Source organism: Mugil cephalus, chromosome 3 (genome assembly GCF_022458985.1).
Source record: "Mugil cephalus isolate CIBA_MC_2020 chromosome 3, CIBA_Mcephalus_1.1, whole genome shotgun sequence".
NCBI classification, from domain to species: Eukaryota; Metazoa; Chordata; class Actinopteri; order Mugiliformes; family Mugilidae; genus Mugil; species Mugil cephalus.
The window spans coordinates 9,718,432-9,741,982 of NC_061772.1; the positions used below are offsets into that span (position 1 = coordinate 9,718,432).

Below are 23,551 nucleotides of genomic sequence, written 5' to 3' on the forward strand. Positions count from 1 at the left end.
TATCTAATTACTTTCCTTTCCATTCCCTTTCCCTCAAATTTATTCATGCAGCGTTAGACAGGTCAGAGGATCATGAGGCTTTGCTCTGGTTATGTGTCGGCCTATTAGGCTGTAGTCACACAGTGCACAGCACCACTCTACTGACAAACTTTAACAGAAAATATAATATATGTTTTGTTCTGTGAGTGTTTGCGTTTAATGAATTCTGGATGACGCTGAAAAATAATTACTAACATAGTAAGTCTAAAACATAGTAAATAGACAAATTTGTTCGCTTAAAAGTTTTCCTGCTATTAACGGGCACATATAATGTCAGATGAAAACGTAAGGTGTAGAAAATGACGTTACCCAAAATTGAATTGAGAAACAGTCCTGGTCTTCCAAACTCACTTTTTATTATACAGAAACACAGTATGAGTGAAAAACAATTTCACAAGTTCTTTTAGTTGACTGGGAACCTCGGTAGCAGAATTTGATATCATAATTTCACAAGAGAACACCATCTTTTGATCACTGATCCCCAAAATGGACATTTTCTTGCACGGTGTGGATAAATTAGTTGACCAAAAACGCTTTTTGACCTTATTATTTGACATTCAAGATGTCATTCCTTGTTTCATCACAATACACATTTCAATCTCTTACATTAAAACAGGCTCGTGTACTGTAAATGTATGAGTGTTCCTGTTGAATTTTATTATAGACCTGACAAAATGCAGACAAGATGTCCGGGGTTTTAACTCAGCCTGGAAATTCTTCTTTCACCTAGAAATGTGGCATCAATTTCCTCATCTGATTAGAAGCCTTACATAAAACGTACTTATAACAAAACCCTGGGGGTGCCACTAAAACGCAGCTAAGGTTTTTTGGTCCAAAAAAACAAAAGAACGACGACGACAACAAAGAACATACAAACATCTGCTTTGCTGGTTTGTTCCCGACAAAAACCCAAAGGGCTGAAGCCCCGTGAATGCCGTTTACTGTTCGCCACATCAGACTTTCAAATTTCTAGTTTTCAAATATCCGGTCGAGGGTTTCCCTCACGCGCAGCTCTACTGTACATCACATTGTGTACGACAAAAAAAAAAAAAAAAAACACATTTTTATTGCTAACACTGTTCCTATTGCACAAGCACAGAGAATGCATCTGTTTTTAAAGCGACAATGCAGATTTGCCGTCTGCAGACACGTAAAGCCGTCGAGATGCATTGCAGTGTGGTAACACGGGGAGACGAAGGTATTTCATGTTAGTGTCCTGCACCAAAGAAATCATCTAAGTAAATACGTCCATAAATATGGTAGCTTATAAAAAGTCTCTCAAATTCACATTCTTGTTCAGTAGTCTAAACTATTTACATGCTAGAAATACACCAACTTTACTGCACATTTTCAGGTCGTTTCACGCCCACTTTTTTACACTATCGCACATCGTGTCCTTCAACCAATAAATATCACTGTAGCAACATGTTGATACTCGACAATCTGTGTCCAAAGTACTGAACAAAAATCTCCGGGTGGCCTTTATAAAACTGTCCCAGCAGCCGCCTCTTTTCTCTGATGGAGAGCCTGGGGTTCTCGTGGACCGTTTGCAGTAAAGACAAAAGCTCCTCTTTAGTGGTTTTTTGTGAATTCTCCAAATAGGCCCCGGAGCTCACTGTTGTGCAGTACGTCGACCCTGCGGCGGGGAGAGACGGACATGATTAATTGAGGCAAGGGGTCCCCTTCGGCCATGCCACTGAATGTAAACGGACGCAAGTCTTCAAACCTGTTATCGCGTCCGGATCCTTCCCTTTCACAATGTTCATCGCTCTGTCGCTAACCATCTTGTGCAATGAGACGGGGATCTGGACGGAAACAGAGCAAAACGAGATCTCTGTAAACAGCACTTCATCAAACCGGTGACTCAGCTCTCTTGCAGACATGCTGAATGTCATGTCCCTCCAAGAAAGCCGGACCACACACTCGCACAGAGACAAACCCAAAAGCACTCACTTTGAAGAGATCACAGTGGTTATCCATCATGAACAGAACCATCAAGTCCACCTTTCCTTTGGGGAGTTTCCTGCTGTAGACGATGGCACTTGAGAAGGACCTTTTCACCGCCATCCTGTTCTCGATCTGACAGCAGCAAACATTTGGGGTTAGTAAAAGATCTCATGGGAAACGCTCACGCCAGACGCGCACCACTGCTGACCTCTTTGTGCAGTTTGACTTCCTGTGGGTTGGCTGCGGCGGCCATGAATCTCAGCAGCCTCCGCAGCTCCTCCCTGCTGCGGGAGTCCTGCAGCTTCAGGCTCAGCTGCAGCGCCTCCAGAGCTTGCTCGTGCTTCCCGTTCACTGCCATTAAACCAAAAAAAAAAAAAGTCACTGAAAGCTCCTTTCATCGATACAAGTTCAAGAATTTAGAATTTTCAATTATCACTGTATTTTTTTTCCATACGCGCAGAAGAGGACCCGATGGGCTGTGCTCTTACCAAGTAGTTCCGAGATGCCAGAGTGGATGTCGAAGACGTGGTTGCTGAGCAGAGGCGGCTGTTGTGTTTGTCCGTAATGCTGAGCCAGGACCTGGTAGAGCAGCTTCTTACACTGGAGCAAGTCGTCCGCACAGCCGGCCAGGCCTCGACTGACCTCCACCACTAGTACGTCGGGCAGGAACTCGAGACAGTCCACCGCCCCTGACATCCACTCATCAGCCCTGAGGGAGAGGGAGGCGTAATGATGTAGCAGAGAAGTAGGAAATTTAACTTTAGTTGTGATAGCCAAAAGAACTCAATGAGGAAAATCTAAGAGTAACCTGTTAGTGGTTTATTATCATATTATTAGATGGTCACCTTGGGTACCATGAGCTCATTATAGTGCATCGGTTGTATCTACATAAATTGTTCTTTTGTTCCTTGTGTTGAAACTTCGCTGTCAGTAGTAACTAGCTTTTGATGTAACTTTAATGCATTTGAGGAACATGAAAGCGCAGCAGCCTGCATTATCTTCATTATCTGAGATCACGTTCTCTTCACCGTTCTGCAGAACGTTTTTTTTTTTATTTTTTTTAACTAACCCAAACAGACTTAAACCTATTTACACACATTTTATTATCAACTCCAAACAAATCTGTGCTTGGGTTAAAGTTTCCCTATTAGTTAAAGAGCACGGCAAACACAAACAGGCGTGCCCGGTCCTTGCAAACATAATCTACGCCCGTAAAGCAGCAGGTTACACAATTTTTTACAGGAAGCAGATTTCAACATTTATAAAAACGGAGAGGCCTGCGAAAGCTTTAGGGCACTTACTGCGCTTCACTGAAGGCCTTCAGAACCTCCCTGTCCAGGTAGCTTGACGTGTACAGCAGGTCGGGGTCGCTGTCCATGCCGTGCAGCGGAGGCCGCGGCGTCTCCTTGCCCTCCAACAGGTTCTCCAACAGGGGGAGCTCTATCAGCTGGAGTAGCCTGGACACGGCCTGCTGATGCCACACTTCGTCCACAACTGTGAAAACACCGGAGTTGAGTGGTATGGCAGTCACGGACACTGAAGCACATGCACGTGTCGCATTTAAAGGCACACGACGCGGGACGCGACTCACGCTCTTGAGAGAGGCCGAGGTTGATCATCTGGGGAGTGATGGTTGAGCTGAGGTTGAGGTTGCCCAGCACGTCCTCCAGTGATTTGTTTGTTTTCACAGGGGAGTGGGTGGAGTAGCTGAGCACCTCTTGTCTGAAGAGACACATAATGACAGCAATCAGTGGAAATAGTTGGAGAAGAAATAAACAGGAACAGATGCAGCATCGACGGGGGAACAAGGCTGTCCAGATCCCAGTCTGCTGCCGATTTGATTAGGTTTGTTTAACGTCCAAAAGAGACAAAATAAATGCTCTATTACCAGTGTCAAACTGTCTCTGATGGATGTTAAAGAGGACAGGTGAAGTTGTCTCTTGTTTTTATTTCCTGTTTCCTTTAACTAGTTCCAAACAGCCGCCTCGTTTAAGCGTTAGACCACGTGTTTTCTTTGAATGTTGTATTCCACATTACAACCAGGAGACCTGTCCTCAGTCACCGTCACAACATCAGATTAAAAGAGAGTAACTGCCAAGTCCATGTGCTGGTACCTCAGGTGTGGTGCATTCTGCCTGTCTTTGCAACATCCTCAACAATATCGTAGAATTTAAAAGATTTGAGGCCTTGTCAGTATGATGAGACATGTGAAGCCATCGTAGAAAATGCAAATAGAAAATCATCTTTATTGGCCACCTATACAACACACACCATCTCTGCATTTAACCAGTCTACTTGAATGTGGTGAGCTGTCAAACAAAGTCCACTACATACTAATCAGGTATGTTTATATAGATATATGTTAAAAATAGCACATTAATAATTAACATAGCATGTGCTTTCACTTGAAGTTCACGTCAAGGTGAATCTTGTTACCTTTGTATTTGTGCCACGGTTAACTGACTGCTGGTAGTAGCTTCATACTGTCCACACAACACTCCAGTGCCGTGTTTTGTAACAAATGCATTCACGGTTTTACCCTGTGTCATCACGTAATTTTCGCTGTGTTTAACTGAACATAATGAATGACTGACTGCATGCCTTAAAGCGTTTCACGTCACGCCTCGCTGGTCTTCATAAAGTATTCCTTCCTAAAGCCCTGTTGGATTTAGGATTAGCTCAGGAGGAAGGAGAACAAAGCGAATCACGAATGCGACCTGCAGACATTGTGACATGAGCCCGTACCTTTCATGCGAGGGACTGAAGCCGTTCTTGTTCCTGTTAATGCTCGGTGAGTCGTAGCCGCTCTCGATGGTGCTGGTGGAGTGGGAGCTGGTGAGCGGCGGGGACGAGCCGGCCTCTGGACTGAGGAACCGGTACAGGCAGCTGCTGTCCTCGAACGATGCCCTCTTCTTTTCCTTCCCGAACACTTTGATGCCCACCGGCTCAAACACCCTCGAGTCCATCAGGGCCTGACAAAGCCGGACGGCCTTCTGGCGCGGCACCGCCTCGTCGCCAAAGAACCGGTTGAGGGTGATGTGCGTCAGCACCACATCCACGGCCTCTGAACCCAGGAAGCAGTCATGGTAGGACTTGAGTTTGTGGCGCCGCCGCTTCACCTCCACGTGAGTGTGGAGGTTAGAAATGATACTGGTCCAGATGTAGGTGGCTCGGAAAGGCTTCCCGGCCATCCCTTGTTCTGACGGAGGAGGAGAGGAGGAGAGAATCGGTGGATGGAAATAGAGAAACGATCAGAGGTGCAGGAAATGGGCGCAGCAGTGGCGATAGTTGTCTGTTTTGGCAATTTTAGGCTCCAATCATAAATAAATCAGTCAGGAAGAAAGAAGAAAAGGAAAATTTCACTTGAATCTCTCCAACACCATGAAACTCATTTCCTAAACATCAATCTTTTAGAGGGCCCACTTGTTATTCCACAGAAGACATTCCCAGCTTTGTCTATTGTCTGAGCGCTTTCTCAGAAATACAAGAAATCAGGCTTTCTGTCTTCCCCAAACACACACTCCCTGTCCTCTGTGTAATGTCACATAATCAGAATCTGTGCTCAAGCTGTTGTATGTGGGTGTAAGAGCCCAAGCCCCAGAATCAGTGGCTCTCACATGGGGGCTCTAACTGAAGCAACATCCTCTTTTGATGCATACAGTTTCGTTAAATATTTCAGTTTAATTGTCTACCCAATACCTAACACCGAAATGCTAAGGGATGTCGTGTTGTCATGTCAAGACACAAAGACCATATTTGATTTTCTTACCACAACAGAAGAGCATCATAATCTTTTGACAAAGCGCGCTACGCTCAATTGGGAATGAACCAGAAAAGACAATGAGACAAAGATCATGCTGTGAGCTGTCCCTCATGGTCCACGGTGCTGTACTATAATAATAATAACACACTCATGCAAATGTGCGGACGCTATCATGCAATCAAACAGTGACGCATTCAACACACCATCATGCCATTTGCTCCTCTCCTCTGCCCTTATGTGTCTGACAGGTCTTTGTGTTGGTGGAGAAAAAAAAAAGGTCTGTGTCACCCACCACAAACCAGACCAGAGAAAGAAAGCAGAGCTGGCCTTGGTGAGATGTTAGCGCGCCTTTCATCTCCCAACAGGAAACATTCAAAGCCTGTTGAGCAAATGTTCAGCGAGGGTCTGAGAGACTCGCTGAGGCCAGAGGCCATAAATCAGTCCATGACAGCCAGCAGCCAGACTCCGTGTTATGATAACACAACATGACAAATAAAATTACCGACCCGGCTGTAAAACACGAAAAACAAAAACACCCGGGAACACACATAGCAGCGAGCAGATGTTCTCCCGCTCAACGCGAAAGCCGCGACGGCTCGCTGCAGAGGTAAGTTGTGTGGGAGATGATCGGGGCGATCTGTTGATTAATGAGACGCCACTACGTCAAACCGCTAGAAGACACTGTCCTGGAACTGCAGATTTGCATATTGGGAAAGAACAACTGGGTCCAGCAGCTGTTCAAGGAAGAACACCTGGCAACAGTTTGTGTGCATAACAGGAATCAAGACAAATAAAATGATGGCGATGGTGCTATTAACTATTTATTTAATAAATTAAATACACAATCTAAACTAAATACATGACATTATAGCCCCACTATACAATGCAGAATAACTTCAATAAACTCAATAGACAATAGGGTGGGTTACTTACTTGGTTGGGAAAATGCATTATCTGAATTAAAACTTAAACTTAGGAGTTAAAGCAAGACCATCTGGAGAATCTCAATAGGGGACCGGCTGGATTACCAGTCCCACAACAAATCCGGATCTGATCAATATCCATTAATGCTTGTTAAAAAGGAAAGAAAGAAAAGAAGTCGGGGGGGTCAGGTGAGGGTCAGAACAATCCTGGGAACCCGGCTGTGCTCTGTCGCCTCTCGTTGCCTGCGACAGGCTGAGATTTGAGCCCAGTTTGCATAGCTGAGGCCAGCCTCCTTTCCTGGGACCTTATTCCTCTTAATATAAGGAGGGAAAAAAGGGGGGGAAAGACAGAAGAGACGACTGCTTTGCATTTGAGCCAGGGACAACAGCGCACTGTGTGTTTGCACACATCAGTGGAGGTAAATAATCACAAAGGCCCTGTGCAGCCAACACAGGGGGATCTTTCCCATGGGAGCCTCGCACAGCTCCTCTCTAAATGTCCTCTCTAAATGTGAGCTGAGGCCAGGAGAGATAAGGCGTTAAGGGCACGCAACAAGCAAATGATTGAATGAGATTACATTCTTAGCAACATCAGGCCAGTAACAGCAGTTTGTTAGCAGCCTATGGCAAGAAACTTCATTCCTCCCAACAGGCTGAGGCTAGTGAGATCAACTGAACAAGCCTAAGGACAGATTTTGAACCTTGGTGGGCTATTGGCCCCACATACATTTGAATCCTAACATCCAGTGACATGTGATGGCCTATATACACATCACACAGAATTACCCAGTCCTACCTGTGTTTTAACACAAACAATGTCGGCCGCTGAGAGGACACGGAGCAAATGTCAAACAATCGAGTCTCAATAAGATTTGGAAAAAAAAAAACAACCATTAAGTTGGACAGTTCACTCAAGTATTCCCTAAACTATACCACTTACACGACACGGGCCACAAACGTTCCTCTATGTTTGTCTATTTCGTCACAGAGCTCCAAATATTCTAACTGAAACAATATCACAGAGTCTGATTAGAATGAGATCGCAGTTTCTCTGAAATTCTAGTTCTTTTAACAGATGTCGTGCGTAAATTGCGCGGCCAAATCATGGCACAAGAGCTGTAATTCCTTTAACCACGCAGCCACTCTGTGGGCAGAACTACACCGTCTCCAGACTTACTTACTTCAGAGCCAACGACGAGGTAAAAGCACTTAAACCATTTTTTTGAGAGTGATTAAATCGACATTACCTGGTGCTCGGTGCATGAAAACTTCCCACAGTGACTGTGAGGACAGCCATTCAGAGCGGTCCGTGGTCTTCAATTCACAACGTGACGCACGCAACTAACTACATTCAACACCGAAACCGTCCCCTCCCACTGTAATGCATTATTCATGTCCCAATCACCGCCCTGCCAAACGAGATAATAGGGCTCTAGCTGTTTCCTTGAAGTTTCACCAAAGGCGCATTTACATTTACATTTGCGCACATTTTCTTATATAAAAAATTATATGTGTGTGTGTGGTGTGTGTGTGTGTGTGTGTGTGTGTGTGTGTGTGTGTGTGTGTATTTGCACTTGTGTTATCAGAATACAGTGTTGAGTGGCAATATGCAAATTTGCTAATATTATCTTATACTGTCCTGTAAAACATTCTGATTGGTTATAAAGACTCAAGACTAAAATAGTTCAAGGAAACAAGTTTCAAATTAAAGGAAATGCTACCAAATCCAGGAAGCTTCCACACAACCTTTTACTCAGCAAGTCACACCCTTTAAGCCTACACTGGAGTGTACTGATAAACTATTCGACGTCAAGAGAAGAGAAGAGAAGAGAAGAGAAGAGAAGAGAAGAGAAGAGAAGAGAAGAGAAGAGAAGAGAAGAGAAGATGTCAAAAAACAAAACAAAACAAAACAAAAAAACAGTCAAACCAAACAGCAGACGTCACAGCATTTCAGTGTGTATGCGTCAGGTGTCAAACGTGTTCTGGAGGCTAATACTTTTTCTGTGTGCATGCGGAGGATCACAAACAAACAAAAGTATGTGATCCTCTTCATTGGCTGTGACCGTGCTCACAGAACCCGAATGTCCTCCAAACAAAGCCCCACGCTTTAATAAAAACACACATGAGCTGGAGCAGATTTCACGAAGCGATGCCCTGACCCCGTGGCTTCTTTCTCGGGGTGTAATCTGACAATGGAAAAGCAGTAAGGTAACACTGAAAACCCAAGACTGGGTCGCTGAAAGGGAGACTGAAAGCTATATGGCTATTATCATCATGAGAAACAAGTGCGGCGCAAAGGGTGAGGCGTGTGACTGACTCAGGGACAAACCGGTTTGCTTACTGTGCTTTATGTAGAAAAATGTTGCTTTGCATCAAAAGGAATGTACCAAGAAGTCAGTTGTATTTTTGTTATGTTATTAAGGTGCTTTTACATTCCTTTTACACTCCGGATTTCTCCCACGAAGTTCATCTTACTTGGTCACTTTTAAAGGTAGAATGCAGTGTCACTGTGTTTATCTTGTGAATCTGTGAATATTGTGTTGAATAGAAGTGGGGCAGTGGTGTAAATTGCTATCCCTGTGTGTTCTATTTATAGAAGGACTTTACCTTCAGACGGCCTTTTCCAATGGAGAACTGAAGCTATAATATTAATCCCTCCAATTTTATCAAAAACAAACTTCATCATATATACCGGGAGAGTTGCTCATCTATCAGCGTGGGATCTTGTTGTTGTCTCAGGTGTTGCTTTAGCTTGTTGTTTCAGATCCCAATATGCCAAACAGCAACAACATAGTTACACAACAACACAAATAAACTAACCAGTCGAGGCAGTAGCAGACAAGCAACTTCCCTCGTGGATCATTAAAGTCTGTCTAAGTCTAAGTCTAAAGGAAATGAATGGGTTTTTGTTTTTTTTTGCTATGGAGAAAGCTTACATTGATATAACAACTTCAGTTTCCCATTGGAAAAGGCTGTACAGGAACAGCAGTTGTAACGTTTTAAACATAGGGTACACTTAAACAGATATAGATGTTTTGTTTTAGTTGGATAAAAGAACATTTCAGCACATTAGAACATCTGTCTGTTGAGCCCATCCACAGCAGTTCACTGCTTGATTTCGGTGCCAGTATTGAACCCTGCTTCAACAAACTGGGGGCATGCCTAACCCTCCTACCTCCAAGCTTAACCCTGACCACAAACACTAACCCTGACTCACCTACTATGGATGAACACCTCATACAACCCAACTTCAAAGAAACCAAAGCACCTGTGGCCTAAGAATAAGAGATTACAACTCCCTTGGCAAAAAAACAATAGTCAATCAGGAAAGACAGCCACAACTTTAAAACCTTTCCGGCTTTCTACTGGGAAACCTTTGGCATTTGTGTGGATGTTAGACATGTGTAGACCACCTAGATCAGACCAGGTACCCCCACCCCACAGCAATGACACTCCTTGATGGCAGCAGACATCCCCAGCAGGATGCAGCCTGACACAGACATGAAAACAGTTTAGGAACAACAAAAACAAAAACACGAAAAACAGCACAAGGCGTTGACCTGGTCTCCAAATTCCCTAGATCCCAGACTGATCAGAGGCCCCTCCCCTCAACCCAGAGGCCCTCATTAACAAAATTCTGTTTCCAGACACCACCCCCAGAAGACCCACGTCCATTCTCTGATGAGTCACAACTCTTTTGGAGGCATAAGAGAGACCTACACAATATTAGGCAGGTGGTTATCAAGTTATGCCCAAACATCATTGGTGCAGTTAACGCATGTGGTATCAACGTATTTAAATTTAACAAAAGAGTAGATAAAATCACCTCAGGTGTTGCTGCAGATTTATGCAGATTCGCGGAAAGAATGAAAAACCCCTGCTTGAAGGTGAAACTGGTTGCACAACCTTTCAGATGAGTGCGCCGCACTCAGACGTGCCGGTGTTTTGTAAACTCGCCACAAAGCTGACTTCAGCGTTAAGAACTGAAACTTGTTTTACGATAACACAGAAAACAGAGACAGAGGCAGGTCCTTAATGCAATCAAAAATACTAGTCCACAAGGTCAAAGAAATATTTACTCCGCATGTGTTCGGAGAGCCCTGCACATTTCCGCTTTCTTCCCCTCCAGACTTATCGGTCGCGCAATGTCACACCGTGTTTGTGTGCAGTTGACATGATGACAAATACGCTAAGGAATTCTCACCAGGACGTGGCTAATGAGGGGGAAATATTTTATCTTTTCGTGTATCACACACAAACTTCCCAGGAAGTTCACAAATACAGATGGTGCTTGCTTCACGTCAAGCATTGTTCTGTGGAAACGAAAGGCAAATGTGGCTCTCATGTAAATGTGATAAGAGTAAGAAGTAGAAGAATAAAGAAACAAGCGTGAAAAGCATAGCAAGTGCTTCGAACGGTTCTAATGTAAATGGTAAACAGACGCAGATGTTCATGTTGGGAGTAGCTTGCCAGTGATTCGCAGTCTTATGCAACGCACAGCTAAAAACCCCTTTCTGTGCCCATCTCATATTCCCATGCAGCCTCGGGGGTCCTGTCAGTGTCTCCCACATATGGAACAATGCAGCGCATTAAAATTCATAAGCTTTTCATCTGGAGAGCAGACGCTCCCAGTCGTGCCCGTTCTGGAATCCCAAGCGCTCGCCTGCCTGGCTGTCCTACGCCCCCGATCCTCTCCAGCTCCAAGGGACAGAGGACAGTGGCCCTCCTCACATGGCCGTCGCCGCAGCACAGAGACACTTTTGTTTATTCGGAGATTGCCAGTAAATCTCTCTTTTTTTCTTTTTTTTTTTTGCATTGTGGCTGATCTGGCTGGACATTCATATTTTATTCAACGGCCCCTAGACCATTCCAGACGGCGGGCAGTCGGCCTCAGTGAACAGCTCGGTCATAAGAGCACGGTGGGCGAGAATTGGGGTGACGTTCTTGCCTCGCTCCGTTCTCCCGGTTGCCGCGTGCTAATATGTTTCCGCGCGGTCGACGCAAGCGGGTGGAGTGAAACATTTACAGGCCCTTTGGGCTGAGTTACGATGGATGTAAAAACATTGGGCACAACTGTCGTTGAGCGTTACTTTTAAACGTGTTTCCAGTTAAAATACTTTCAGGTGAATTTAATGACACCTAAGCAAACTATACTGAGAATTTGCTGTCCTTCAAGTTCTCACTCTGCAGTGTGGTCACCCATCACAACTATAAAGGCAGCATTAAGTAGACATGCTGGGACAGTAATATTTCTGGTTTATAACTATAATGCAGATAAAGATCTAAATGATGAGACGTCATGTCATTTAAATACTTCAGTGTTAATCTAAGTTTGTGCTTTCACTTCATGTACATTATTTCCTTCTTCCTATGACTTTAGACTTTCACCAGTCAGGCATAACATTATCACCACCTTCCTAACATTGTGTAAGTGTCCCTTGTGTCTCCAGCTCCAGCACATCAGAGAATGGACATGGGTCTTCTGTGGGTGTCCTGTGGTGTCTGGTCACATTGCTGTTGGGGGTCTTTGGGTCTTATGTGTTGAGGGGAGGGGCCTCTGTTGATCATCCCACAGGTAATTGATGAGTTTGGAGGCCAAGTCAACAACTTGTGCGGTTCTTCACATTTGGTCTAGGTGGGTGGTACATGTCCAAGTAACATCCACACAAATGCCAAGTCCAAACGTTTCCCAGCAGAATGTTGTATTTACTTCCAACGTCACTGGTTTTAATGTACTGGCTCATCAGTGTGAAGGAATGCATTTAGAACCCAATCGATGTTTTTAGAAAAGATATCGCAAAACACACATCTACAGTAATACATGCAGCATTTTATTTACAAACTGCATCTCTAACAAGATTATTTTTGGAGGCATTAAATCCGACCTATAAAACGTCTGTTTTGGGGAAAAATGTGAAAAGACAATGAAAAAGTGTCCTAGAAATGGAAAGACATAACAATATTTACGTCAGTGAAAATAGATATATTTATCATAAAATGTGGACTATGTCTGTAAAGCAATATAAAGACATTTATTTCATTTTGCTCTCAGATAATACCACGTAATAGTTTCTGATTAACAAAATGCAGTATGGGACCGGTTTGATTGCGTTAAACTGGTGTCACACAGATACAGAATGCAGTTGAGACATTTCTCAGGAGAATTGCTGCAGTTCCCACCATCCTGTTCGTTTATACAAAATGTACATTATATATATATATTTATATATATTTATATAAGTTGGCACTCCATTATAAAATGGTTGTTTTACAAACAGTATATAACTACAGTTATATATAATATATAGTTGCTGTTTTTTTTTTTTTTTTTTTTACAATAGATCAATTTTTGTATGTGAATGAATTAAATGATCGATGAAGGCTTGTTATAACGGTAAGCAATCAGATTTCTGCATTTGTAATTGCTGTGCTCTACTTCCTATGCTGATCGCTTTCTATCTAGTGCATACTCACTGGTTATGATCTGGAATTGAGCTAAAATACAAATTATAAAAACTGGAAAATAGAAATCTATGAAAAGGCCCGTTAAAAAGAGGGGCTTTTAACTACAAAAACATACAAAGGCTAGGAGAAGCACCATGTGGACATCCTCCAAAAGGCTCCTCAAGACAAAGTCTGTGTCCTCTGTTGATTAAGTTACTGCTTTCTGCTGGGATGCAGTAATTAGGAGTATAAACTGCCGCCCCGCTGTTCCCCTGCTGTGACTTTAGCTCCATCCCCGAACGTCCTTCAGGCAACTCAGCTGAAAGGTCCCTGATTTAAATCTCTGTGGCTGGAAGGAGGGAACCACTCCATCCTTCTCCGATGCCATTTTGAGCTGGAGGCTTCCTCTTATTTTGATTGTTATTATTTTGTTTTTATAAAACCCCGCCAGACCAGGCTGAATCATCGGCAGGCCTGCTGCACTTGATTGATTAGCTCTCCAAAGCGATCAAAGAGGCCCTCTACCCAAGCTCCATTCTGCAGACACTTCTGTACAGTCTCCTCCTGCCCCAGGTCCCCTGCTTGCACTCGCAGAGACGCGATCTGGAGGACAGAGCCGCAAACGGGACAATTAGCGTCTGAAATACAGCCTGCAGAAAATGACTCGCCAAGGAGTAAAATGTACACTGACGGCACAAAAGAACACCATACCTCGTCCTTACACATGAGGTACGTGTGGTACTTGTAATGCTGCAAAGAGTGGTACAGAGAGAACCACTGGGTTTTCTGCTGGTCCACTGTGTACTCCTAGGAAAGGAGAGGGGGGAAAGTCACTTAAAATGATTCAAATGCTTTGAAATTTGAAAATTATTATAGGATGAAAAAAAAAAAAAAAGAAACCAGTTCTGTAACAAAAAGCCTAAGAGCAGAAGGGTAAGTAATGGCTTCAGAGCTCGACATAAAAAATGCAGTAGATGTACAAACAGTGACACTACGCCCTCTCCTGGTCAAAACAAACAGTGCAGTGAATTTTACATGAGTTAACCTGATCTCACCTGAGGCACTTTGTTAGGCATCTTGTAGGGCTTCAAGGTCTTCTTGTTGTAAGCCTTCCCACTGAGACGTACCTTGAAGGCTGGGGTTTCTCCATCCTTCTTCAGTTCAGTCACCACAGAGATTTCAGGAAAGCTGTCTAGAGCCGTCTGAAGAACACAAGTCACTCAGGTTCACACAGTGCAGTCAAGGTCCTGTACCATTTCAATCTGTAATCCTGCTCTTAAGCTATGTGATGTGTTAAAAAAAAGAAAAAAAAGAAAATCTGTTTATAGGGTTTAGTATGCAGCTTTTTCCTGAAACAATGAAAGTGAAAAAGGTGTACAGTGCACATGTCCTCAGGGACTGTGAAGTCTGCATGGATTTTCTTCTCATTTACCGAAGTTGGCAAATCATCAAAAATCATCCGTAAAATACTACCTATTACACTTTTAACCCCAAGTTGAAACAAAACAATAAATTGCAATTCCTTGACAAGGATCTTCCTACAGAAACTCACCTTCAAGACCTGCCCTATGTGCAGCTTGTGGAGCAAGCGTTTCCTGTTGTCAGTGATCATCCCATCCACTCTTTTCATATGCGGCAGCAGCAGTTCATCTGACACAAGAAAAATGAACAAGTCAGCTACGTTTGAAACCAGCTACAAACTGATGAGCTAAAAGAACTAGCTTGATGTCCACACAGTAAACTATTCACCGTTTGCCCTCTCAAGTGCTGTCATCACATCTTCATCTAACGCAATGCTGATGAGTAGTTCCACAAAGCTCTTGAACGTCTCCTTCATGGTTCGTGTGTTCAGCAACCGTGACGCAAAAGGCAATGGAGGGTTTAACTCTGAGAGTGAGTGAGAGATGAAATCAGAGGGTGGAAAGAGACCGAGGCCACACTCAAATCAGCTGATTTTCAAAGAATATTTAATGAGGAACATTAAAAGGCTTCTTCACCACCTTCTTCTGCAGATGATTCTGAGGCTGCGGGTGAAAACTCCTCCTTCCATTTCCTTCTCTTTTTGGGCGGGGGCTCAGCCCTCGGCTTAAGTTGTTTGGGTCGGGGCTTAACGCTCTGGCAAACTGAGGAAGGGGTGGCCGTCAAGCCCAGCAAAGTTTTCACTGGGACACCCCTGGATGGAAGAAAAACAACGGTTATACCACAGAACCATTTATGAAAAAAAAAAAGGGAATTTCACCAGTCAATACACATACCTTAGTGAGTTTATAGGTTTGCAACGTGGCTTCCGACTACAAACCCGTACATACTCCCTTTTGTTAACTGTGTCCAGAAATTTCACATACACCCTCTGGTACATGGTCTTGGCGTCACCAAAGTATCCAAGATACTGTGTACACAAAGAAAAAAATCACTTTCAGCAGTTGATAAGCTTTTGCACGATGGGATACATTTACATGCATACATGTGTGTTGGTGAATCTGCTGAAACTTACACTGTTTGTGGCAGAGAAGACTCTCTTTCCATCTCTCAGCTCAGGCACAAATTTCTGCAGCAAGGCCTTCTGGACTTTCCAGATAGCTGGTGGCTCACTGCCCGCTTTCATTGTCACCTGGACACATGAACAGAATCCGGTGCAGAACAAGCTTTAGTAGCAGTTTTATAATTGGAAAATGAAAAAACAAATTTTCAGTGGGACATACAAAATCTAACAAGAGTATATCTAAGGAATTTTGGACAGAGCACCTTAGGTACAAGGTTACAGGAACAAATGGTAAGTCAAAGCAAAATTCTTAGTTCTTACTCAGTGTCATTATTTACTACTCAGATACTTTACTATAGTAAAATGCAACACACAGTACCAATGGTTGTTAGTCTGGTTGATAACAAGCATCCATTTTCTAGCCTGTACCTTTAAGCTTTCAATGTCTTCATTCCTGACAACGAACTCATCTCTCTCCCGATACATTCCCTCTCCTCCACTGTCCGACAGTTCCTCATCGGTCAGTCCCTCAATGGCGACACTGATCAGCTGCACAGCCTGTTGGCCCGACGAAGCCTCTTTGCTCTCATCTTTAGCCGAAAGAGACGTTGCTACAGAGACCGTGGTTGGCGTCTGTGTGGGAGTGGGTATCTGCGACAAACAGGTTTCTGTCACAGTGTGTGGCATGGTGGGAACGGGGCTTGGCTTCATCATCGAACCTTGGATTTGGTTATCTGGAGAAGGGTAGTAGGGTAGCAAAATTATGAACGAGTTGATGAAAAAGTATTTCAGAAGGAAACATGAAAGTGACACTTGCAATCTTCATTCAACAGCATTGTTTTTAATAATATGCTGTTCAGAGTATCAGGATGTTCTCAAGACAGCACAGTAACACTTCACTTACTTTACTATCATTTGAATCAATACGTTGCCCATCACAGTTCTTCTAAAGTTACTTGTGTTGTTTGATGTAGACATATCCCTACAAACTTAGACAAGTTTGTATGTTTTTACCTGTCCTAGTTTTCCGATCTGAAGATTCGTCCAGTGCTGAGAGTGCTGAGCTGATGCTGTTCCTCAGAGCCTGGTTCTTCCCAGTGTTCTCCTCTTCATCTGAGCTGAAAGATGGCAGCGTCTCCAAGTTCTTTTGCAGATCTTCCTCCAGACGTTTCTGCTGAGAGGTCAAACCTGGACTCTCCTGAGGAATCATGGGCGTGGGCAGACTCTGAAGTTTAGGAGGCAAAGAAGGCAGCACGCATGGTTTGGATGAGGGGCAGGGTTTCCTCGAGCGACTAACTGTACGAGTAGGACTTTGAGAGAATTGCTGTTTGGGGCCAGATTTGATGAAGTCTAGGAAGGAGCCAATGAAGCCAGTTTTGACTTCTGGCTGTTTCTCTTCCACTTCACGAATCTTCTGCCTGATCCTCTCCTGCTGAGGACAACCATCATATATACTGTGTGAGGCAGATGGGGAGCTGACATCACTGCCCCTAGAGTTTTGTCGCTTCGCCGGCCCACTGCGCTTGCCAGTCCTGGCTAGTCCACCATCATCCTCAGAACCTCCTGATTTGGTCAAAGACTTGGACCGAGCCTTCTTTTTAGAAAAGTCGTCACTACCTTGACATTCCATGAGGTCGTCCTCTGTTTTAATAGACTCTGCATTCCCTTTGACTGCGTGCTGAGGACCTGAGGGGTCATACACCTGTCTTGATAAGTGATAGTCATTCTCAGAGCTCCTTCCATCTCCATTCGAGTCAAGTTCAGTATTGCTGTGGTGAACAGACTGAACGTGGCAGTCTGTAGCCAACTGAGCTCCATTTAGTGCCAAGGTCATAGTGTGGGAGTTAGTGTTGTGGATGATTGGCTGTTGTGCTGAGGAGAAACTCGGTGACATGTGTCTTATATCCACAGTCTGGAAGTGACCTTTGGAATCAACAGGGCTTGCCATCACAACCATTTCGGCCTCAGCAGAGGATGTAGCTTTGACAAAGTCTTGCGGTGTGACGCCACAGGCTGCCACTGTGGCAGCCAGGATGTCATCAACATTCGACAAAATATTTCTGTCATCTGCGAGCAGCATGGAGTCAGGGAAGCAAATGGAGTTGAGAGCAAAGTGGTTCTTGGCATCATTTGGCTGCTGACTTGCCGACTGGCTGTAGTGGTGTTTAGAGGAAGCAGGGCATTCCGAGTTCGATTCAGACACTACTGTGCCCTGCTGACCCTGGGTGTCAGCAACACTCGTAGCAAGCAAGTCGCGATCCATCTGAAGATACTGAACATGAACTGGGCCCAGACCTTGGGTTGGTTGGAGACCCTCCACTGATAACACCTTTGAAGAGTTCTGACTATGGTGAACAAGGGGCTGCTGGAGCAGAATCATCTGGTTGGGCTCAAAGAGAACCTGAGAGCCGGGGACAGTGATGAATTGGGTGTGTGGTGCTGAAGTTTGGCTCTGGGACTGACTATGGTTCTGTTGGTTTTGTTGGTGTGACTCCAAAGATTTGAGCTGGCCCTGCTTGAGCTGCTCTGAGCACAGAGGTACATGTGAAGACACGTTAGTGGAGTTTATAGTTTTTGTGTTGGCATTTTCATGACCATTTGCACCGCTCAAATGAATGTGGTGCTGGCTCACTGAATTAATCCTTTCATCTTTTACCTGTGATGTATTTGTATGACCTAGCCCAATAAGCTGGTCATCAGAACGTGAATTGCTTCGAATAACGCTTTGTGTTTTATGATGATCGTCCATTTTTGAAACAACATAGATTACATTGTTGTGAGAAGCCATGTTATTATCTGTTGCAGAGGCCTCCATAGATACCTGCTGCAGAGCCTCCAGGTCTTGGAGAGGAAGCTCTTCAGGTTTCTGTTTGCCATATGTAGGCTTTATGTTCTGTACTGAGGATCTGTTATTTTGCAAGGCTTGAACGGTTGAAGAGTAAGTAGGCAACGGTGCTGACAAAACATATTTGTGGGGCTGCGTGTGCTGCTGGGCTAGAGTATCATGTGTTCTACCTCCCACTGAGGCCTGCATGAGGGTGTAGTCCACCGTAGAATTTGATGTGGGCAGACTACGTACACATGTGTGCGGGTAAGTCGAGTTAAGGGATTGCCCTGTGGCGTAGCTTTGAGGCTGACTTACCGAAGCTTGACCTTGTGACTGAGATGTAAAAGTCACATTTGGAGCACCCCGAGTGTGGGATGTCGGGTAGCTCTCAGACAAATTTCCCCGACATAAGCTCTGGACCTGAGCTCCATACTGGATCTCCTGCTCTTGGCTCAGCTCAGGAGCAGATGAGTAGACAAGAGTTGGACTAACAGATGCCACATTGTCAGACTGACTAGAGAGAGAGGACAGAGTTTTGTAAACCGGGGAGAGTTTGTCTGAGGTGGAATGGGAAGTCTGTGACTGCGTATGGGGTGTGATATGGGTTTGGGACAAGCTGCTGGACATTAGGCTAGATAGCTGGACTGCCTGCTGATTTGCAATCACTGAATTCTGCTTCTGTCCAGGGGAAGAATAGCGCTCAGGAGACCCTGCTGTCAGGCTCTGAGAATGGCTCTCTTCATCCCCTGTAGGGTGTGGAGCTAGTTTGGATGAACAGTCTTTAGCTTTTGGCAACAAAATGGATGAATAAGCTTGTGTCACACAATCTGTTTCGGGTTGTGGGGAACCATTGACTGCTTGAGAGGAATCTGCTCCTGTGGAGGGGCTGCAGGACACGGGGGTCTGACGGGATGAGTCCTGCTGATAGGACACATCTGCTTCACTGCCAGAGCCAAAGTAACCCTGTAAGGAGTGCTCCGTACTGGGCAACTGATCTGAGGCCATGTGGCTACTGGAAGGCCTCTGGTGGTGTTTGATCACACTACATTCACGTTGAAGAGCTCTTTCAATAGAGCCTGAGAAAACTGTAGCCCCATAGGGCTGAGAGGTACCATGAGAGGCAGACAGGGCAGGAGGCAGAAGGCTGAATTGGGGTTGCAGGAGATGGGGGGCCGACTCCTGCGCTGAGCGATACGTGGAGGACTGCACAGGTAGAGTTGAGCCCAGAGAAGGGGCAGAGAGATGATTGAAGGCCAGGGCAGTGGGAAGCACAGTCTGGCTAGGTTTGAGATGTAACAGGGGATCATGATGGGAAAACAGGCCATTGGTGGAAGTGCTAAAGGCAGGATCCTGGAGAGCCAGAGAAGGGTTAGTAGTGTAACTCCTGGGAGGGTAGGCACCTGTGTGCTGATAGGATGACAGGGCAGAAGGAGAGGGGAAAGTGGCAGAAGAGGGCAGGGCACCCGTCAAGTACAGCTCTGTGGTGGAAGAGTTGGTACCTACAGGGAACAAGACAGAACATATGATACAAGAACAGGACACGGTAGGCATCTTTAGTACTTAATATCTGTCTATTTAGCAGACTGAATGAGTGGATGTGCTCTAACCCGCAGGCCATGATGGAGGTCTAAAAGGGGGAAGCAATGAGGCACTAACAGGACCAGCCTGAAGGCTTCTCGACTCCATGGCTGATAGGAAGCTCATGATTGAGGTCTCAGAAGTATTACTGCTCGACTCAAGTGTTCCTGACAAAATAGAAAGAGAAACAGAATTTCTGAAATCCTCACATAAGAACTAAAAATATACGCATGAAAAGATGTCATCAGAGAGATCTCTTATTATTTGGCTAAACTAGTCACTTAAAAACCATATTTCTGGCATCCGTAACTCACCTGCGGCAGCAGGAACGTGTGATGTAGTGTAGGTGGGAAGCTGGTGCGTGGAAGTGTAGCTTTGCCGCTGAAGGAGCTCCGCATCAAGATGTGCTGCACCATAACTGGGACTGCATGCACAAAGGAACATGCAATTTTAATTATTGCTCTCGTCTTCACAAGCAGCAGTGAACCACACAGCTAAAAAGCACAAACGTATGGTGGATTCAGAAAGCATTGCAATACTGTTACAGGTTTATTGTTAAAATGACATTTTGCCCACCAACTGAAACACACTAGTCCAAAGTAAAAATGTGTTTTCATTATGTTGGTGGATTTGAGAGGGCCCAATTAATGGGAGTGCTGCAGGGTCTTCCCATCACTGCTAAAAATCCTGAAGCCTGTAAAGAGGCAGTGGGTTCTTGATCACCGTCTTGACCCACAATATTCTTGCTTGGTTACACAAGTTCAACCTTTTTCCATTTCTAAATGATTGATCAAAAGTTTACATCTACTTGGATGTGCCGAATGTCATAGTGAACATGACTAATTTTAGTTCACGTGTTAAAAATATGTCCAAACTTTTTCTTGGATGATGTCATTAATGTTGCCAGGCTTCATGGTGTTTGCCATCGCTCACACATGAAAGTCTACACAAATGTTGAACAAAATCCTATAACCAAACAAGACATACGTTTGTTTACATTAACATTTTTGCTATTTTCCTTTGACGCCTTTTTACTGTGACAAATACAACAGCAATAATTCTGAAAAGTACGAAAAGCTATACTGTAAAAATTGATCTGTCTATTATAGAATCCACCATCGCTTAAGTTGAAATGTAAAAAGTAGTATGAACATTGCACTAAGGCTTGGTTATTCCAACAACTGAGAAGTTAGGAATGACACTTGTTATTAATATCTGACGAGAGACTCCTTCCTTCATTGGAAAAAATTCGTAGGAAAAATACATGAAATTAGAGGTGATTAGGTTCAGTTAGCCTAGTCTTAAGTGTTGCACTTTTGCCAGAAGGTAAACATCTGTGAAGAACACAGAGCTAAAAGGGAGTCGCTTGGGTCTTGTGTGGCTGTTTCAACAGAGACACACACACACACCAGGAATCCTTCCTGATGCAACTCTTCTCTGCTAACCAACCATGAAGAAGAAAAATACCAATGCAACTCATAACAACTACAAATATCAACTAGTGACTTGGTTTCTGGATTCCAGAGTGCAGTGCTGTGTTATTTAGGTCACGACAGAATGAACCATGGTTTTCTTATGAACCAGTAACCAGCAAATTCGTGGTATAATGTACTCATTAACTATTTAATAAAGACTGTCAGACTTTTGCTATTCAGCAAATGACTGATCAGGTTTGTGGTCCAACTCAGTGAATTGTCTTGCTTAATCTGCACCGTAAAGGTATCATTTGCAGCCAATACAAATACGTTAGTAACCCGTCAATTATTAGAGATTACGATGTTAAACAACACATCAGTCAAAAGACGCAAAGTCAGAGCGCTGCAACTTAGGCAGTTTTTGCGGTTGCATTCGCTCTGATTTATGAAGCTGTGGTAAATATAGCGACCTCTAACTCTCGTAAACTCAAACAATAGCACAAAAATAGAGATTTCGACATGTCGCCTTTACAAACAACACCACTAAGTGACACACAGTAATTAGCATCGGTGGCTAGTTACCTATGTTGTTTTGGCTCTGGCGAGCACATGCGAGTCAGGAAGAGGCCTAATAAATGGAAGTTTAATATGCCCTGTCGGTGAACTCGATACATAAACATAAAACAATTCACTAACTAACTGCCCGTGGCCATACTGAGAAGGAGGTGCGCTAGCGAAAACTAGCAAGGTGGGAAACAGCAACAACACACGGCTAGGAAACCACTGACAAGTCAGCCTCTGCTACTCTGACCAAATTCCCAGATTTCTCCAGTCCCCTCCGCGTTCCCGACGAGCGCGGGGGGACGCATGCACTTTTCTCCAAGAAAGCAAAGCTAGGCCCTCCATCACCGACATTTCCTTCGGTAGGTGACCCGCCCTCTCCTTCATCTTTTACCTTGGCTTGATACTGGCTGAGCCGCGGTCATAGGCCCACGAAGCTACGGGCTGTGCTGGTGGAGCCAGCGCGTCCGCAAAGCTGGAGCTCGGATAGTTCCTGTCCATCATCCGGTGAAAGGTTCACTTCCCCAACGGAGCTTCGTGGAGCAGCGGACACACATCGTAGCAGCAGCCCGGGTCCGACCCAGCGGCCAAGGCAGTCCCGTCAAAACAAAAAAAAAAAAAAAAAAACGCCGTCAAGCTACTGTGTCCTGGATAAAGTATCACCTTTCCTTGTGGCTGGTTTTCCCCCCATCTCCCGTCATGTAAGTTAGTCTGATTTCTCTTCTGAGGGGCACCGACACTTGGCCGCAGCTAGGAGGCTAAGTAGTGAAACTCCTACGAGTGGAAATGTTGCGCTCGAAGCAGACTCTGCATCGACTTTTGAGGCACAAGTACTACTATCGAGGCAGGCAACATGTTCCGAAGGCTCGCTCCACCACGCGAAAAAAAATCACGTGACCAGCATCCCAAGCGAAGCCTCGTCTTGTCACGCCGCTACCAGAGGCGTGGCGCTGCTTTTGAACAGGATAGAAACTCTTGTTGTCTAGGTGCGATAAGGTAAGTGGGATTTCTCTCGAAAAACAATCACTGAATAGACTCGATCACAGTTTGGGACCCACCTGACTTGTTTCGTGACAAGTGGAAGGCAGCGACCATTTGCCACTTTGATTGGATTTTATTGTTGTTCCTAAACATTCTTGTGTTTGAGATATTTCCGGGCTGCATACACCTTCGGGGAAGTTGCTGTGCAGCCCAGAGCCAGCAACTGATCAGGTTACCGTGCTGCCTCCTGTCTGTCTGCAGGTCTATCCGTTTGTACCACACTGAAGGCTGTAGGGTTCCTCGGAGGGCCACGCCACACCAAATCCAGTAATGGTCACCTTCCGCTATAGTCATGCGTTAGTGTGGGCACTGGAATGTAACTAGAATGAAAATATTACATTTCTCTGATTCACCCCTTTACCCATGCTAACGCTGCTCCCTATTGCGCAGCTGCGGCCCACGGGCCAAAATCTGACCCACAGCATGACTTTGCAAAGTGTGAAAATTCCATAGAAGACTGCAGTTTTTCAATCAAAACATCTCCCATTCTACTGTTGAAGTGGACTGAGACCAGGGACTAAACAGGAGACA

General features: G+C 44.6%; 2 protein-coding genes across 2 annotated transcripts; both read right to left on the reverse strand.

Annotated features, from left to right (window-relative positions):
• Nucleotides 1–373: 373 nt before the first annotated feature.
• On the reverse strand, nucleotides 374–8,021 carry depdc7a (DEP domain containing 7, paralog a). Its single transcript, XM_047580479.1, has 9 exons — nucleotides 7,920–8,021; nucleotides 4,732–5,185; nucleotides 3,578–3,708; nucleotides 3,288–3,480; nucleotides 2,475–2,695; nucleotides 2,195–2,337; nucleotides 1,993–2,118; nucleotides 1,766–1,844; nucleotides 374–1,675 (listed from the first exon to the last, which is right to left on the reverse strand). Exons 1-9 carry the CDS (start codon nucleotides 7,933–7,935, stop codon nucleotides 1,452–1,454), a joined length of 1,587 nt encoding a protein of 528 aa, XP_047436435.1. The 5' UTR covers nucleotides 7,936–8,021; the 3' UTR covers nucleotides 374–1,451.
• A 4,461-nt stretch (nucleotides 8,022–12,482) lies between these two features.
• Nucleotides 12,483–23,162, reverse strand: qser1 (glutamine and serine rich 1). The gene is made up of 13 exons (XM_047581199.1): nucleotides 22,374–23,162; nucleotides 20,318–20,427; nucleotides 20,033–20,170; nucleotides 16,613–19,924; nucleotides 16,028–16,332; nucleotides 15,611–15,727; nucleotides 15,372–15,505; nucleotides 15,117–15,289; nucleotides 14,866–15,003; nucleotides 14,669–14,766; nucleotides 14,172–14,318; nucleotides 13,828–13,923; nucleotides 12,483–13,719 (listed from the first exon to the last, which is right to left on the reverse strand). The coding sequence occupies exons 1-13, from the start codon at nucleotides 22,481–22,483 to the stop codon at nucleotides 13,579–13,581; spliced, it is 5,019 nt and encodes a 1,672-aa protein (XP_047437155.1). The 5' UTR covers nucleotides 22,484–23,162; the 3' UTR covers nucleotides 12,483–13,578.
• Between the last annotated feature and the right edge of the window lie 389 nt (nucleotides 23,163–23,551).

Bases quoted from the DNA above. Each gene is read 5' to 3' on its own strand.
- depdc7a (XM_047580479.1), bottom strand. The intron at 2,338-2,474 runs GTAAGAGCACAG...GTTTAATGGCAG, and splicing joins TGGCATCTCGGAACTACTTG to TGAACGGGAAGCACGAGCAA. The intron at 1,845-1,992 runs GTGAGTGCTTTT...GTTTCCGTCCAG, and splicing joins ACCACTGTGATCTCTTCAAA to ATCCCCGTCTCATTGCACAA.
- qser1 (XM_047581199.1), bottom strand. From the start codon at position 22,483: ATGATGGACAGGAACTATCCGAGCTCCAGCTTTGCGGACGCGCTGGCT. The intron at 13,924-14,171 runs GTGAGATCAGGT...CTCCTTTCCTAG, and splicing joins TGCCTAACAAAGTGCCTCAG to GAGTACACAGTGGACCAGCA. The intron at 13,720-13,827 runs GTATGGTGTTCT...TCTGTCCTCCAG, and splicing joins ACCTCATGTGTAAGGACGAG to ATCGCGTCTCTGCGAGTGCA.